This window comes from Rhinolophus ferrumequinum, chromosome 16 (genome assembly GCF_004115265.2).
Source record: "Rhinolophus ferrumequinum isolate MPI-CBG mRhiFer1 chromosome 16, mRhiFer1_v1.p, whole genome shotgun sequence".
Classification (NCBI taxonomy): domain Eukaryota; kingdom Metazoa; phylum Chordata; class Mammalia; order Chiroptera; family Rhinolophidae; genus Rhinolophus; species Rhinolophus ferrumequinum.
Genome location: NC_046299.1, coordinates 46747072 through 46764704, shown reverse-complemented (window position 1 = coordinate 46764704; position 17633 = coordinate 46747072). Strand labels below are relative to the sequence as shown.

The window sequence follows — 17633 nt, the reverse complement described above, 5'->3', positions numbered from 1 at the left end:
AGTCATATTAACTTTTTTCTGTCTTCTCAGATACAGGGATACTTCCAACTTTCCAGTGTTTCAGAAAGGAGTTTTTTATTGAAACTGGAAGACCAAAAGAATTACAAACATGTTGTGCTGGGGAAATGCATCTTTTGGACAGCTAGGTTTGGGTGGAATTGATGAAGAAATTGTACTAGAGCCCAGAAAAAGTGACTTTTTTATAAATAAAAAGGTCCGAGGTGTAGGATGTGGCCTCAGACATACTGTATTTGTTCTGGATGATGGAACAGTGTACACATGTGGATGTAATGATCTAGGACAGCTAGGTCATGAAAAATCCAGAAAGAAACCAGGTAAGTTGAAAATATTTTTGTTTGCTACGTATTTCTAATAATTAGATCATTTAAGTTTGAAATTTCAAATAATTTCTCTAGTCTTAAACCTGTATTTTTATTTAAATCAACTTTAAAATCAAACCTGGAGTTAAATATATCCTTTACATTTGCATGCTTCCAAGTCTTTATTTTGTGGTTTCCTTTTTAAACTATTATAAACCATTATTGTATGAAGCTTTAGTTTCAGAACATAATTATGATGATATAACAAAGAAAAACAGCCTGCGGTGTATAAATACTTGGTTTAGAGTATTGATGTAGAGTATATAGTATGTAAATTTTCTTTGATAAGTACTGTTTAGCCACCTTAGGCAGATTTTAAATGCATAATTTACTGTTGCTTTTCATACATTAGAAAAAAATTAAGATGAAAGCTTTTTATAATTCTTCTGTTTTTATTCCTGTTGTAGCATTTAAAATACATAATTTTATTTGGCTTAGTTTGAAATATCTTTTATTTCCCCTAATTATCAAGTTGTAAGTAGCAGCACTAGCTATTAAAAGTTTTGTGACTATGAGATGTCCTGATTTCATAGTAGCCATACAAGCCAAATATAAAATAATTTGTAAGGTAATGAGAATTTTGAGGAATTTGATCACATTTTATGTTCTGTTTTCCTGGCTATCCATATTTTAAAATCAAATATTACCACACTTAGAATTGTCATTGTGATGTGAATTTTGCTTTAATTTTGATAACTAAAAATGAACTCTTAAGGTGGTAAATTCAGATAAGACTGTAGTTGTACTGACTTACATTTTTTTAACTTGAACAGTATGGCACTTGAGTATTTTCTGTGGCAGTTATTTTTCTTTACAGTTCATTATTTAAGAGGTTTCTAGTGTTAGTCTACTTTTTATTTTATTTTTATTATTTTATTGGTGAATATTTGGGGAACAGTGTGTTTCTCCAGGACTCATTAACTCCAAATCATTGTCCTTTAGTCTAGGTGTAGAGGGCACAGCTCAGCTCCGAGTCCAGTTGCCATTTTCAATCTTTAGTTGCGGGGGGGGGGGGGGGGGGGGCCCGCGGGAGGCACAGACCACCCACCATCCCATGCGGGAATTGAACCGGCAACCTTGTTGTTGGGAGCTCACGCTCTAACCAGCTGAGCCATCCAGCTGCCCCTTCGGGAGCTCAGCTCGGCGCTTGTTGTCCTCAATCTAGTTGTGGAGGGTGCAGCTCACTGGCCCATGTGGGAATTGAACCAGCAACCCTGTTGTTCAGAGCTCATGCTCTAACCAACAGCCATTCGGCTCCCACATGTTAGTCTACTTTTGAGAGGTGTATATATTAAGGTATTAAATTAAGGCATGTTACTCGTCTTTCTTTTTTGTTTTGTTTTGTTATTCATCTTTCATACCATCTCACCACCATGCCAAACCTCACTCTTCTATCTTGTAAATACTATATAGTTTTCATCCTTTCTTGTTGTTAGGGTCCTAATCTCTTTTTTTCCGCCTTAATTTGTAATTTAATATTTTTGGATGAATGGTAGTGATGCTTAATACAATAGGTTTAGTTATTGCAGAACTCAAAGTAAATGGCAGCTATCTTGTACTCTCCCTCAGAATATTTTATGAAATTTTACCAGATTTTCATAATTTTAGGCATTGAAGTTATGTTGGTAGACAAGAATGGTAATTTACTGATACGGGTTTGTTAACACTGCTAGAGGCAGATGAATCCTTTACCTTTTTTGTTTAGCTTGGAATGCTGCCTCAGGTTGAGATTTTCATAGTATTGGGGCCGTTGCTGTTCTTATTCATGCCCCCACGGAAATATCTCTGTATTGCTTTCAATTTCTGCAGGCTGCAGGGCAAGTAGAAAGTACAAAGCCAGCACTTAGAAATTGCCAATATAGTTACTGAAATTGACTAAGGTTTAAAATTTTAAAATGTTATTAAACAAACACCTGTTCTATGTTCAGGACCAGGATAGACACTGCACTAATAGTATGATTATAGTGCCTGGAACTGCTTTTAACTCTATAGGTGAGATTCTGAGAAACTTAAGTAGCAGGAATAAGCTTCTTTGTGGTCATGTTGACATTGTGATGATTGCATTGTGACATTTATATCACCCTATTGATTCATCCTGGAAGCATTATTTGGTAATATATAAGTTGAGAGGGCAGGCTTCCCTAAGTTATGATACCTCTTTAGGATTGCCTCATTGTGTATGGTATGTCACAGTCTGGAATAGAAAAATGAAAGGCATGAACTTTGTCTTTGGAAAATTTAGAGCCTCGGTTGGGAGTTAAGGCATACATAAATGAAATAAATGGAGAGAATTGAAATCTGACAAGATGTGATATATACTTTGAGACTAGGAAATTTAAGTGATGGGAAATGTCACTGTGGGATAGGATTAAAAAAAGATTTCTGGGAGAAAATGAAACCTTACGTTTCAATTAGTCATTACATAAATAGACAGAAAATAAATCTGGGGCTGCAATAGCTTAGTTTTAGGAGGGGATCCTGATCCTGAGAAAAGTTTTTTATTACCAGAAGTCCAGGTTCAATGATATATTGAAGTACACCTATGTTACAGAGGTAGGAGAAAGGAAAAGTTCAAAGGGAGGTAGTTGCTCTGATAGGGACTTATCTTTTAACCTCAGTTTTGATTTAAGGTGAGTGAGTGGAAAATTTTAATGTTTTTAACTAAAATTATTTCCCTTTGGAATAATTCCTTAATGATTTAAATGTACCCCTTCTCCAACTGTTTTTAAAATTTGTGAGTTTAAGGACTGAATTAGAAGATAAGTTCTTATTTAACTGGTTTTGAAGTCTTCTGGTAACTGAGTGAATTTGGTTGAATTTCTAGGACCATGTAATAAACATAGTAATTCACTTTATCAGAACTTTAAAACTTGTGTGGAGGGAGCTAAGAATTTTTTTCTCGCAGAGATTGGCTTTATAACCTTATACTAAATATTCTACGATAAAGAGGAAGGGGGCCTAATTCATTAAGGATAAGCTATTTTTGAGAGTCAACGATAACCTACTGGAGGACTTGGCCTTACAGTGTAAAGAGATTTGACCTATGGCCTATTGGGAGAGGTTTCCATTCTGGACATTTTAGAAACACAGAGGAAGGTTTCACTCATTTTCTTTTTTATACCAAGAGTGCAGATTATATCCATGTTCGACTCCGTTCTCTTGTGTATGTATCCCCCTTGCAAACACTACTAGCTCTTTCTCAATTACTTCCAGAGAGGCAAACATCTATTTCACTTTCATGTATGTATTTTTCCTTCATAAGAATTTTTTTAAACTTGAATTTTTTTCTAGCTAATGGCTCTCAGTTTAATTCATAGCTAAGAGAAGATTTATATTAAATCTTCAGTATGCTAAGTCAGTGCACCTAAATGAATTGCTTTTTTTATGTACTTGGAAATTCACTCCTAAAGATTTTAAGATAACATAGAAGTGTACTTTTTTTGGAAATGTTCTTTTCTTAACAAGATCATTTACTCATTATATATCCATCATAGATATAATTTAGTGACTGTGGTGCTAAATATGTTTTGCACATCTATTTCCATTTGTTTTGTGTTAGAAACAGTATTAAACTATTTTTAATCGTAATTTGTAAATAGTGTGATACAGTTCTATTAAAAATGGCTGTTTTGATGGCTTTCTGCAAAGTTCTTTCAAATGGATTATTTTATTTAATCCTCACAAGTCTTGTATGCTAGCTAGGGGCGGTTTTATGGTCCCCATTTTACAAATGAGGAACCTGAAGGTAAATGAGATTTAAGAGACTAACCAGTAGGCTAGCAAGTAAGAGACCACTCTGAACCCTGTGCTTTTACCTTTATCCCACAAAGTTATTCCCCTGCCATATTTAGGACGTAGAAGAATATTTATTCACCTAGTGGGAAGCTAGTGTCCATCAGTATTTTAATGTAATTCTGGGGGTTAATAAAAATCTGTTAAAAATTACTACGTTGTAATTTAAGGATATACAATGAAGGTACCATGTTTTATTACCCCCCTCCTCCCACCTCTGTGAATAAATTCAAAGAGAAGTGATTTTAGGAACCATGTAAGAAGGTTGAGAGTTCTATTTTAAAGAGGTAATATTGTTTAAAAAAAAAAAGATGTAATATTGTACCAGCACAAACTAAAAATTCAAATATATATATGTTTTATTCTTAAACAAAGACTAACTTGATTAGCAAAGCCAACAATAGATCAAGTTTGGAACAACAGTGTGATAAAACTTAAGTGTAGTTTATGCTCATCTCTTCTACAGAAGATACAAGGATTATGAGCATTGATTCTGTTTCTTGTATCCAAAAATGGTAATTTCTACTGTTGAGTCTAATAGAGTATTTTGGTCACATAGCAGTAATTACTTTTTTGTCTTTCATTTTCTGACCTGCTCTCTTTGTTCATAAAACATAAATCTGTAAAGGAACTCCTTGAAATATCCCAAGTATAAAAAATGGTATAGGAAAAATAAAATTATTCATTTAAGAGCAGATTAAAAATACCAAATTATCCCACATTTTTCTTATTGAACCAAAACATATAATATCAAAGAAGCTCATTCATTATGTTTTATAACTCCTAATTTTGACAATACCTTCTAAAGAAGAGGATGTGGATGATACGAAGACTTGAAAAAAGTAATTGCTTGAGTCAGGAATGGAGGTTGCTTTGGATGCTTTACTTTGAGAAAGGTTAGTGCCCAAAAATCACAGTGTCAAGGGTAGGAACAAAAAAATCATAATGCAAACATGACTACTGTTAGAGAGATGTATAATAATACTTTACTTTGTGTAGGACCCTACATCTGAGGAATTTCAAGAGCATTACACAATAACTCATGGTTCCTTTCAAAATGCTTGTGACACAGTTTGCAAGAATAATCCTCACCTTAGGGGATAAATTTACGGAGAAATGGCAGCACAAGTTGGTAAGTAACTTGTCAGAACAGCAGATGACTGGTGAACAGCTGTAAATTGAATCTGAAAATTTAAGTCTCCCAGTCTCTTACCTTATTCACTACATTGTGCTTATGTTTAGAATTATTTACAATAATATCTTCTGTTTGAGGCAGATCAAATAATCGCAGATTGTTTCTTTGCCATTCTATTTGATGGCTTATTGAAATCATTATCTTACCAAGGTCTTGCATTGTGATACCACTTTGGTACTTCAGTATAACCTTGTGTGGTATGAAGAATATTTAAACAAATGAACAAAAACCATTATGGTAACACCCAGTCTTTTCTCTTTCCTCTGTTATATATTATACTCTATATCCGTTTGTTGTCTAATGCTATGCTGTGCTATCCAAGGTCTAGAGTAACTTCTAGACAGGATTGATTTGGTGGCTAACATTGGAACTTGGATTAGTTATGTTGTATCAAATCGGCCATGTATCTCTGTGTAGGATGCATTGGTTTGGTGAATGTTTTATAAAACCTTTAACCCACAGAAAAGACAGTAATAGCAGTAGATGCCTAATCTGATCAGTTTAACAAATATAGGCTTCTTTAAAGGATTTGGAAGCAGTGGTTTTCTCTTTGTATTTGGTATGTTAGTGTTTTTATCTGATTGGAAGTGAGCCGCGTACTTTCCTTGAAAGAAAAGGAATATAGTAGATTTTTGTTTTATAGTTTGGGCATTTATTAAGGATTCTTTTTGCCAATGACAGCCTAGATGGTCTAGTTTCCATCATTTTCTTAGTAAGTATTCTAGGGTTCTGTGTCCCCAATATGCTATATAAATGTAGTGCTATTGTTAAAGCTCGTCTCTCACAGATCCCATGTAGTTTTAAAATTGCTTTGAATAAATAAATCAAGTCTCACTTCATAGATGTTTAATTTTCCTAGGCCATAAATCATATCAGGTACTTGAGATACCTGTTAAAGAAAACCTAATAGAGGAAATGTATTCAGATAGTGTTACAAGGGTATCTTTCGGCCAGGATTGTGTTAGTAAGTAGAAAAGTGGGAAGCATTAATGAAGAAACCATATCAAAGAGCCCATAGTTTACTTTCTTTCAGCTTCTATGGACTTTTTCCTCCCATGCTGATGGAATTAAAAAGGCAATAATTATTTTTATGTCTTAATGAATTGTGATAGTTGATTTATATGGAAGAAAAACCTATACTGTGTATAGTTGCATTGTTTGAGTTATTTTTGTTAAAAGGGAAATTTCTTGAATTTTGGTGGCTCAGTCTTTAAACCAAGTTTACCTGAAATTACTTTTTTTTTCAGAGAAGAAAAAAATTTTAGTTTAGCTTTTCTTGGCCATAAAGAAAACATTCCAGAATCCATAAGTAATAAGTTTTTCACATTTTATTTAATTTAATTTATTTATTTTAAAATTAAGTTTGTTTCCTTTGATTTTTTTTTTTTTTTTTTTTTGGCTTTAAGGAGGGTGCAGCTCCCAGTGGCCCCTGCGGGGATTGAACCAGCAACTTTGGTGTTACTAGCACCGCCTTCTCACCAACTGAGCTAACCGGCACCCCTCACATTATTTTAAAATATCCTAATTATTCATTTTTTAATATCTAAGTTTAGTGTCATTTTACTCCTTTGCTAGGTGTCATACTCGTCTGATACAACACATTTTTAGTTTTTCATAGTTTTTTTTCCTAATTAGAAGTATTACGTATTCTTGGTAGAGAATTTGGCGAATACAGGAAAATAAAAATCAACCTTAATGCCGTCATGCATATATAAATGCTATCATCATTTGACACTTTTTCTGTACTTCTGATTATAGACTGGGAGTATGTTCTTTTGTCTCAACTTTTTTTTTCCAGTAATAAATGAATAACAATTTAGTAGATATTTCCCCATGTTTTTATATGTTTAGGGATATTGTTAATGATCATTTAACATTTCATCATTTAAATGTACCAAAATTTATTTGTGTTCTATCTACTATTTTTTGGAATTTATTTCCAGATTTTTGTTACAAGTAATGCTACCATGAATATATACATAAATTTAGTCTTTATTTGCATCTCTGTTTATTTCTTTAGGAAAAAGAACATCTTAAATTTTAGCACATGTAAATTTAGAACAATAATTAAATTTATTTAAAAAATTTTAAGCACAGTTGTGCCTCACTTCATGAAGTTGATAAGCCCATAAGAAGATACTTGCAAATGAAAGTTTTGAAAATGTATTCACTTGACAAACTTTTGAGTATAATGTGGTGAATATCAACTAAAGATTTAGGAGGGAAGATAAAATAAGTGCACAAATAAATAGAATGCATATAAAATGTGCTAGGTCTTATAAGATACATAAACAGTGCTTTTGTAGAGCTGAATATTATAACTAATCATTTGGGATGGAGTGGATTGTAGGTGAGTTTCTGTAGGGAAGACAGCATGTGAACTGGAAGGATGTACAGTATTTCAAGGGGGAAAAACTGAAGAAGAGTGTTTTATAGGTAAAGTAGCTCAAATGGCAATAGCCAAATTTGAGGCCCTATTAAGGGAATGGAATATAAGTAGTAGTCCACTTAACTGAAATGTGGGAGAATGGTGAGCAAGAAGTTTAGAAAGGTAAAATTGAGGTCAGTTTACAGAATTAATCATATTAGGGAGCTTGAATTTAATTTGATGGATATGCATTGATAGTTTGTAATAAGAATTATCAGGTTTTTATAAGAGGGGAGAGAATTTGGAGGTATAGAAATTAGGCTATAATGGTAGTCCTGTAAAATAAGAAGGGAGTAAGTAGATCAAGGAGAGATCTTGGAGGCAGAATGGACAGGCTTTGGTATAGAAGTGAACAGTAGGAGTCAAGGGAGGAGCCAGGTGTGATCCTAGGTTGAATAAGTAATTAGTAGAAATAGGGAATCCAGGGAAAGGAGAAATATTAACTACTTTGTTTTAGAAGGAAAGATCAAAAATTTGGTGAGGTGAATTTTGTTTTGAACTTGTATAACAATATTCAGTGATCAGTAAGAAATTCAGTACTGTAAATAGGGAGAAAGATGAGGGCCAAAGGCACGAGATGTTTTATTTCCAGTTTTGTTTTATCTTCAGTTCATAGTAGGCTAACATTTCAACTGTAAATTTCTTCCTGGTTCCAACCTATCAAGTAATTAATAACCATTAACAATACCTAGTTTTGTGCTTTTGTGAGACTGTTTAAAGCACTACACAATATAGCACCTTTTAGGTAAATTTCTAACCTAAATGGTTGCCTACTCTACTTCGTCTGTTTTATAAACTTGAATTTTTATATGTAGGTAAAATTAAAGCATTTATTTGCCAGGTACTATCTGATAGCCTGCTCATTTGAATTTTAATAGGTTCATTTCTTCTCGCTTAACAGACAAAAAAAAACCCTATCAGTTAATTATGTCTAGCTTTATGACTTCCTTCCAGGTTTTACTGGAAACAAAACTTTTGAAGTCGCAAGATGCAATCACATAGAAGTTGCCTTTGATTCTACTAATAGCTGAAATAATTGTAACTATAAGTTGTATATGTGCTGGCATGTAAACAAGAGCCCCTGGGAAATGTGCCTCTGAGATAATGCTGTTGCTTCTTGAAAAGGAAATGGGAGTGGGAAGGAACAGGGTCACGCTAAAATAGGCATTTTTGTTCTTATTTGGCTGTCTTAGAGCTGTCATGGTGACACGGGGTGGAGATTTTTCTTGGCTGCCATGCTAATAGCGTTCTAATCTATTATAGTCAGCTAAAGTTCACCTGAAGTGGTACGATGGCATCCTGGATCCTCTAGGCCGCCAAAGTTCTGGGATTGCAGTAGCGCTCCTTAACTGCTGACCTTGCCTCCTCCTCCCTACTCCCTCTTGTAGCCCTATTCTTCTGCCTACAGTAACATTCGTATAAATTGATAAATTTTATGAGGGTATCTTGCCTGCATATGTCAGAATTACAAGTGCACATATCCTTTCTCCAAAAAAATCCAGGAATATAACTCTTGCTCTGATCGCTACATTTGTACGTGTACAAAATGACTTATTACTGCAACATTGTTTCAACAGCAAAACGTTAGAAATGACCTTGTGATTATCTGTTAGGAACTGGTAAAATTGTGGTCTATTCAATCAATGTAATACAATGCTCTGTAGTGTGAAATGAAAAGAATGATGGAGTTCTTTGTATACTAATATGGAAAGATCTCAAAGATACATTAAGTAAAAAGAGCAAGGTATAGATAGAACATTATGTAGAAAGCTATATTTTGGGTAAAATACACACACACACACGTATTTGCTTATAGATACATTGAAAAACCCTGGAAGGATACATAACAACTAATGACAGTAGTTACTCTTGGTGCAGAGGTAAGACAAGGGATCAGAACTATTTTGGTGAGAATGTGGATGTTAGATTTTTCACTGCATGCTTTTTTTTTTTTTTAAAACAATGTAAATATGTTATCTATACATTTTTTAAAAAAGGCTGGGCTCTGCAATTAGAATGCTTGGATACAAATCCTGGCTCTGTTACTTTTTAGCAGTGTTATTTTGGGCATATTGCTTAAGCTCTCTGTGTCTGTGTTTTCTTCTGTAAAATTAGGATAGTCATGCCAAACTCCTAGGGTGGTTGTAAGGAGTGAGATAACATATGAGGTGCAAAGAGCAATGCCTGGCATGTGGTGCGTGCTCAGGAAATGTTTGCTTAAAAGAAAGAAGCTATTAATATTAGAGTGGGAATTTAATTTTACGTCTGCCTTTCACTGAAGTTGGTAATAATGCTGTTTGCATATTTGCCTTCAGATAGACAGTACATATCTTTTCATTTACAATTGAAGTTCAGGTATTAATAAATACCTGTCTTCCCACAAATGAGTGTCATCCTACTGTGTCCCAGACATTGTGCTGAGCATTAAAGTACTTTACCTTTAGTCTTCAATTTCCTTGTTGGAGCATATATTCAAAACTATGCCAAATTTTCAAAAAATGTGTGTGATGCTTAAGTTAATGCTATATTGGAGCAAGATACAAAATGAATTGGGTTCATTTATTGTCAGACTTTAAAGATATGGTACAGAAAAAAAGTTAAAGGTGTCCTTTTTTTGTTCCTGTAAAAATCACATAAATGATAGTAGATTCAGCATTTATTTTCAGAAGTTTTCTTGATGAATAATTAGAAGATGTCTTAGTTTATTCAGGCTGTTATAACAAAATTACTATAGTCTGGGTAGCTTAACCAATAAACATTTCTCACAGTTCTTGAAGTTGGGGAGTCACTAGCAGATTTGGTATCTGGTGACGACCCCATTTCCTGGAGTCCCCATTTCATAGATGGCCATCTCCTTACTGTGTCCTCACATGGCAGAAGTGGTGAGGGAGCTTTCTGGGAAAGGGCACTAATCTCATTCATGAGGGACCCATCCTCATGATCTAATCACACCACAGGCCCCTCCTAATACTATCATATTGGGGGTTAGGAAATTTTAACATGAATTTTGGGGTGACACAGACTTTCAGTGTATAACACAAGGTATAATTTGTGTTTTTTGAATGAACACATGATCAGTGTATTTTATTGGATGTGCCACAGGAAGAAAAGAAAATTACAGACTCTTGTTTCATTGAGCTTGATGGCCATCATCTGCGTTATAACCATAATTAAAAAATTGAAAACTCTTCTAAGAGATGGTAAAGTTGGTGTGGTCATAAGAGGAAACAAGAATGAGGCTTGGAAGAAGTTTATTACACTCAGGTCCCAGAGAGAGGGGTTCCCCTCACATGCCAACTGGGCCACAGGAGAAGACACCAGGGTAGTCAGGAAGGAGGACGGGAGCACAGAGGAGAGTTTAGATTATGGCCTTTATTGGGGTTTCCCTGGGAAAGGCAAGACGGGGCAGAATAAACAGTTTAGGATTGGATAGTTTGATTAATTCCGCCAGGCTTTCGGCTATAAGGTAGATTTCTAATTTCCAGGGGCACCTGGCCCTTGGGTGACTTAGGGTAGGAAAAATATTGGCTTGGTGTGTGTGAGATAAGGACATAGTTAGTGGTATAAACTCTGAATTGGTTGCTTTGCATATGAAAGGTGTGCTAGTAGGTGAGTTCTCTAGGAATTAGCTAGCTCTGGGAGGGGCCATCTCTGCAGGGCCCTGTAAGCACCTCTCCCCCAGCCCAATGTCAGAGCGTCAAGAATACAGAAAATAAGAAAAGACAGTTAATTCCAATTGGCCCTGTGATGAATGGATGCCAAACATACAAATAAAGAATCTAAGAAAACACAGAACGTAAACTCTGCTAGGATATTCTGAGAAAGAAATTGCCTTAAAAAGAAATTGAACTAAAGCAACTAATTTGATATTATATTTATACTGGAGTCTGTATTTCAACTTTTCCTTTCCTCTTTAATTTCAGCAGTTTCTAGATGTCCAGAAAGGACTTTTCTAAAGAAAAAAATACTGTAAAGCCCTAAGTAGTTATAAAATTTTAAGTATAGTATTTTGAAAATTAATTAAAACATAATCATGTTATTTAAATATTAACAAGAGGACAGCGGTTCAATAAACAGGAAAAGGTTTATATCTTAGGACCTTTATGAAGTAGGGATGATGGTACACCTGCTTCATGGTGTTATGGGGATTAAATGAGATTAAATAAAGTGCTTTAGCACGGTGCCAGGTACATAGTATGCTCTTTATGAATGTTAACAGTATACCTCTATGTAGATAGAATTTGTAAAAGGAATAAGAACTTGTAAACAAATCCGTAATAAAGAATTTTAAAAATTGAATTGGTTATATCTCCATATGAATATTATTTTATTGTGGGCCGTCAACTAAGACATGTAAGTTACTTTACCCGTATATTAACTTTATATTTTATCAGGGAACTCATTAAAATGTTTTCATGACCTTGGATTGTATTATACCATTCCAAATTCCTATTAGTAATTACTGGTAATAATTTAGTTAAATGAAATTAACTTTTCATTTAATTTTTTGATGTTTTAGTTTTAATTCCTAATTTGTTTTATATTATACTTTATGATCACTATATACATTATATTAAAGACCCTTTAAAAAGTGTCAATAAGCAATAATTTCACTTTACGTAGAGGGATTAAGTGAAGTAGTCTTTGGTTATTTGTTATCTCTGTAACGAAATTAGCAATATAATTATTTAAAGTTAAAAAAGCATTCTGAATTATTTGTTGGTGCTATTCACTAATCTCAAGTGATTAATGTCCTCATCTTTCAAAAGTCAGAATCATAAAATGTATCAACCACACATTGAGTTGTTTAAACAATTAAAGAACAATAAAAGAAGAAAAAAAAACACTTGTAGGTAACCACTGTTTACAATTTAGTATTTATTTTTCCAGTCTTTTTTCTGCATATATATTGGGGCTATGTGTGATAAAGTTTTAAACAAGAATGGAGTTATTATAGAATGGTATGTTATGAATGTAAAATTTTTAATGATGGATTTTAAGTGTACTTTGTATTGATCTTGTTAGAGTTTTGAGTTACTCAGAGAAAGGAAGAAGAAATCTGTATTTATAGCATCTAGTGAGACATGATAGGACAAAGGATTTTGAATCTTAAGCTCTGGCAGAATTTAAGGAGTTGAAATGGTGCCTCTTTAAATTAGCTATTTAACAAAGTATGTTCCTTCTGACTTTAGTTTTGTAATTATTATCAACATGTCTGTGCTTGTTAAATAATGTTCATAACAATATTGTTTTTAAACGTTATAATTTGAGCATAAAACATCAAAGGTTTTTGTTTTCCATATAAAACATTGCTAGATCAAACTTTGTTGGAATTCAGTTTTTTTAAATTAACATTATATGTAGGGCTTCATTAAATTCATAGACCATATTTAAGAGTTAAGATTAATTGTGGACTTGGCTCATGGTTGGTAATTGTGCTGTTATATGAGATAATCCCTGATTTGTGAATGAATTGTGTTTTTAAAAACTTTAAATTTTTCTTTACTTATGGAATATTGCTAGATTTCAAACAGATTTTTAAACCAATCTTCTTTAAAACACAGATGTAAGTATAATATTCTATTAGTAATTACATTTAACTGCTCTGTGTCACATTTTCTATAGAAGAATTCATTTGAGTTTTAAATTTAGATGTCAGACATTTATCTGCACCCTTCACCTGTCCTGGCTTGTTTAGCTCTCTTGCTTTATCAGTTCTAGAAGATTAGGATTGATACTTGTGGGCAGCATTTCATTTAACTAAACATCACATTTTAAAGATACACAGTATCTGACTATAGCCTCTGACTATAGCCACCTGTATTAAAATACACAATTCTATACACATACATATAAAAGATCTGTGGTTTGCTTCTTCATTTAATATATTTCTATCTTTTCATGTTACTGTGTAGACATTCTTTTTAATAGAAGCATCAACTTTTATTATATGAATATTCCATAATTTATTTACCTACCTATTACTCGAAATCAGGTTATTTCCTGTTGTGTTTTTATAGTTATAAACTGTTATTCAGTAAACATCGTTTTACAATGTATAATAAATTCCTAAAAGGAAAGCTGGGTCAAAGGGCATGCATATTTAGAATTGTAATACATACTGCCAATTTGCTGTCTAAAAAGTTTTTTATTTTTGTTTATAATTTGAAGATCGTTTAGAGAAAATGTGTCTTTTGCCAATTTTGTATAAATATTTTTTTTTGCCATTTTTTTAACCCTTTGGCATGGAAATAATGTAATTATGAACTAGAAACTTCTAAATTTCAGAATCAGGCTATCTGTAATTGAATTAGTCAGAATAAGTTAATTCTTTCTGTGGATCACTTATTCAAAAAAATTTTTCAATTATAGTTGACACAATGTTATATTAGTTTCAGATGTACGACATAGTGATTAGACAATTACATACTTTATGAAGTGATCACCATGATAACTGTAGTACCCATCTAGCATGTGGATCACCTTTAAAACATAGATTGTAATATTTGGCTAACTTGACAGGAATGTTTTGAACCTGAAAATATTTATTCAAGTGTATTCGTTTGCTAGGGCTGCCATAACACTGGGTGACTTAAATAACAGAAATGTATTATCATAGTTCTGGAGGCTAGAAATCCAAGGTTAAGGTGTCGGTTTGGTTCCTTCTAAAGGCTATGAGGGAAGGATCTGTTCCAGGCTTCTCTCCTAGCTTCTCATGGTTTACAGACAATCTTAGGCATTCCTTCACATGTCATTGTCCTCGTGTGCCTGTCTGAGACCAGGTTATCCCTTTTATTAGGAGACAAATCATATTGGATTAGGGGCCTACCCTGCTGCTGTAATAAACTGGCAACCCTGGCGACCCTGTTTACAAATACAGTCACATTCTGAGTTACTGGGGATTAAGACTTCAACATAAGAATTTTGGGGGACACACATAACATCCCATAAAAATAAGATTTTGAGATCTGTGGATGACAGAGGATATAGAGTGACATGAAAATGTTGGTATTTTTTCTCAAGTAGCTGTTTTAGAGTTTTGAATTAGATGCAGTTTTTTTGTTTTTTAAATAAAACTTTGCCTAAGACTCTTTAAATTTGCTGACTGGACAACAGTCTAATGAAAACCTAATGTCATTCATTTTCCTGAGAAAATAGTTCTCTCCAGGAGCAGGTTAAAGCCTGGAGCAAATTTTTTTCTCACCCCAAATTTGCAAGTGATCTAGGTACTCCATGACTGATTCAAAAGGGATCCTGGGCTTGGGAAACCAGAAACAAATAGAGGATGGAGCTTTCCTTCCTTTCAAAAATGACATCAGTAGGATAAGGGACCTTATCCTACTCTTTCTACCCCCAGTGAAATTTGAGAGTATATTTGTTTTACATTAGAGATAATTAATGTCAGATCTCGGATGAGTTTGTCACAAGGCAGCTGTTTATAATACAAATGCCTTAGGGTTTCTCCCAACCTGTTTTTTCAAAATCCCTGCAAAGGTGTTTTAAAGGATAAAAGCCTAAGGACCTCATCACCTCCCTCTATTCTTGTTTCTATTCTTTCTCTTCTGACCAAGTGGGGGGCTTAGGAAAGGGAGCCTGCTGCTCATACTAGTCTGCTCACACTAGGTGGGGAGAGCAGATGAGATGCAGGGTTTTTTTAATTGGGGAATATTGGGGAACAAACAGTGTGTTTCTCCAGGGCCCATCAGCTCCAAGTCGTCCTACGATCTGGTCGTGGACGGCGCAGCTCAGCTCCAAGTACAGTTGCCATTTTCAATCTTAGTTGCAGGGGGGCGCAGCCCACCATCCCTTGGGGGAGTCGAACCGGCAACCTTGTGGTTGAGAGGAGGACACGCTCCAACCAACTGAGCCATCCGGGAGCTCAGTGGCAGCTCAGCTCAAGGTGCCATGTTCAATCTTAGTTGCAGGGGGCGCTGCCCACCATCCCTTGAGGGACTTGAGGAATTGAACTGGCAACCTTGTGGTGGAGAGCCCACTGGCTCATGTGGGAATCGAACTGGCAGCCTTCAGAGTTAGGAGCATGGAGCTCTAACCTCCTGAGCCACCGGGCGGGCACCAACACATTCTTTACTGTGAGTTTTCTTTGTGTACAAGGTTCTTAGAGCATATTGTTATTGATGCTTATATCTTAATATCAGGTTTGAACTCTGGTTAGCAAAAGGCTCCTAAATAGACCATCTTGTACATTTTGTAATTGGTTGTCTAGGAAGAAGTGTTTATGTGTGCTGTTATTAAATCAACCTGGGTCATAGTCAGTGCTCATGGGGCTTGTCATGGTCATTCCTGGACATGCACCTGCGTAGAGCTACAAAATATTTGGATCTCCTGATGTGCACAGCTGAGGTTCACAAACAGTGCTCTGCCTTCTTGTTTCAGATCTTGTACTATACCCAAGTGTCCTTTTTGTGGTTTATTTAGTTCCACATTTTTTGAATTTTTGTACTTTTTGTTGGTGATTTTACAGTTTTAAAATGGCTCCTGAGCATAGTGCTGAAGTGCTGTCTAGTGTTCTAAGCTCAAGAAAGCTGTGATGTGTCTTATAAGAAAATATATTGAGGCATGAGTTATAGTGCTGTTGGCTGTGAATTTGATGTTAATGAAAGAACAATATATATTAAGATGTCTTAAACACACATAAAAAGTCACATACTGATCAGTTGCTGAAAATGTGATCAGAGGCTTGCAGGAATCTAACCCTGTATTTTACTTAGGGGTAGTGATTAATTTATTTGCTAAATAAGTGTGGTGACTTTATATAAAATAGCTACTGCAAATAATGATAATTGGTTTTATTCCCAACTAGACCAAAATAAAAAGATTAAAATTACAAGAACAATGATGGGGTTTCCTAGAAGGTTCCTATGTTGTGTAGTTTTGTATCATCTTTTAAGGAGATACAGAAGTCTGGAGTCACCATCTATGTAGCTTTTATTTTTCTCTTTTTGTAGCTTTCATTGATCACAGTTGAGAATGCGATCAATGGGATCTTAATGGCGAAGAGAATAAAATTGACGGAGAAAGATGTTTCACAATTACTAGACAAATCAGAAAGTGAAATGTAGATAACACCACTGTATGGTGCTTGTGGAATTGATCATATAAAGGAACTCTTAAACAGTGACTTGGGAGATAATTGCACATGAATTTTCACAAACTCAAGAATTGAAGAATATATTTCTTAGGTCCCAAACGAAATAGGGTGTTGTTCTTACCCAGTTTGTCATTCAACAGGAAGGATTATATCATGCAACATTTTGCAACAAAAACCTGGGCCTGTCCTGCATTGCTAAAAGGATGTGTGGCAGTATTCTTTCTTATGTTTGTGAACAAAATTTTTTGATGCATTTTTTTAAGTGAACAAATGCTGATATCATGTGTGCAGGCAAAGGTAATTGAGAGGAAATAGATGAAGTAGAACTGAAAATCACCATTGGATTGAACATTTTAATTTTTATAAATCTAAAATGACAATGTTTTGCATTTATGGAGTAAAGAAGATGGTCTTTTTCTGCTTAGTACAATGACGTGCCATTAGCTTTTTTTTTTTTTTTTTTAGGGAAGGGGAACAGGACTTTATTGGGGAACAGTGTGTACGTCCAGGTCCTTTTCCAAGTCAAGTTGTTGTCCTTTCAGTCTTAGTTGTGGAGGGCGCAGCTCAGCTCCAGGTCCAGTTGCTGTTGCTAGTTGCAGGGGGCGCAGCCCACCATCCCTTGAGGGAGTCGAACCGGCAACCTTGTGGTTGAGAGGACGTGCTCCAACCAACTGAGCTATCTGGGAGCTCAGTGGCAGCTCAGCTCAAGGTGCCTGTTCAATCTTAGTT

At 34.7% G+C, this 17633-nt stretch overlaps 1 protein-coding gene across 5 annotated transcripts in view; it reads left to right on the top strand.

Annotated features, from left to right (window-relative positions):
• HERC4 (HECT and RLD domain containing E3 ubiquitin protein ligase 4) overlaps positions 1-17633 on the top strand; it is a 117264-nt gene that overhangs the window by 2123 nt on the left and 97508 nt on the right. For 4 of the 5 annotated variants that reach the window (XM_033130630.1, XM_033130631.1, XM_033130628.1 and 1 more), the window contains one exon: positions 31-335. In XM_033130630.1, the coding sequence (XP_032986521.1) occupies positions 110-335 (226 nt within the window). In that variant the 5' untranslated portion in view covers positions 31-109. Of the gene's footprint in view, positions 1-30; positions 336-5171; positions 5305-17633 lie in introns of those variants that run through there. The other variant, XM_033130632.1, reaches the window with a different exon arrangement.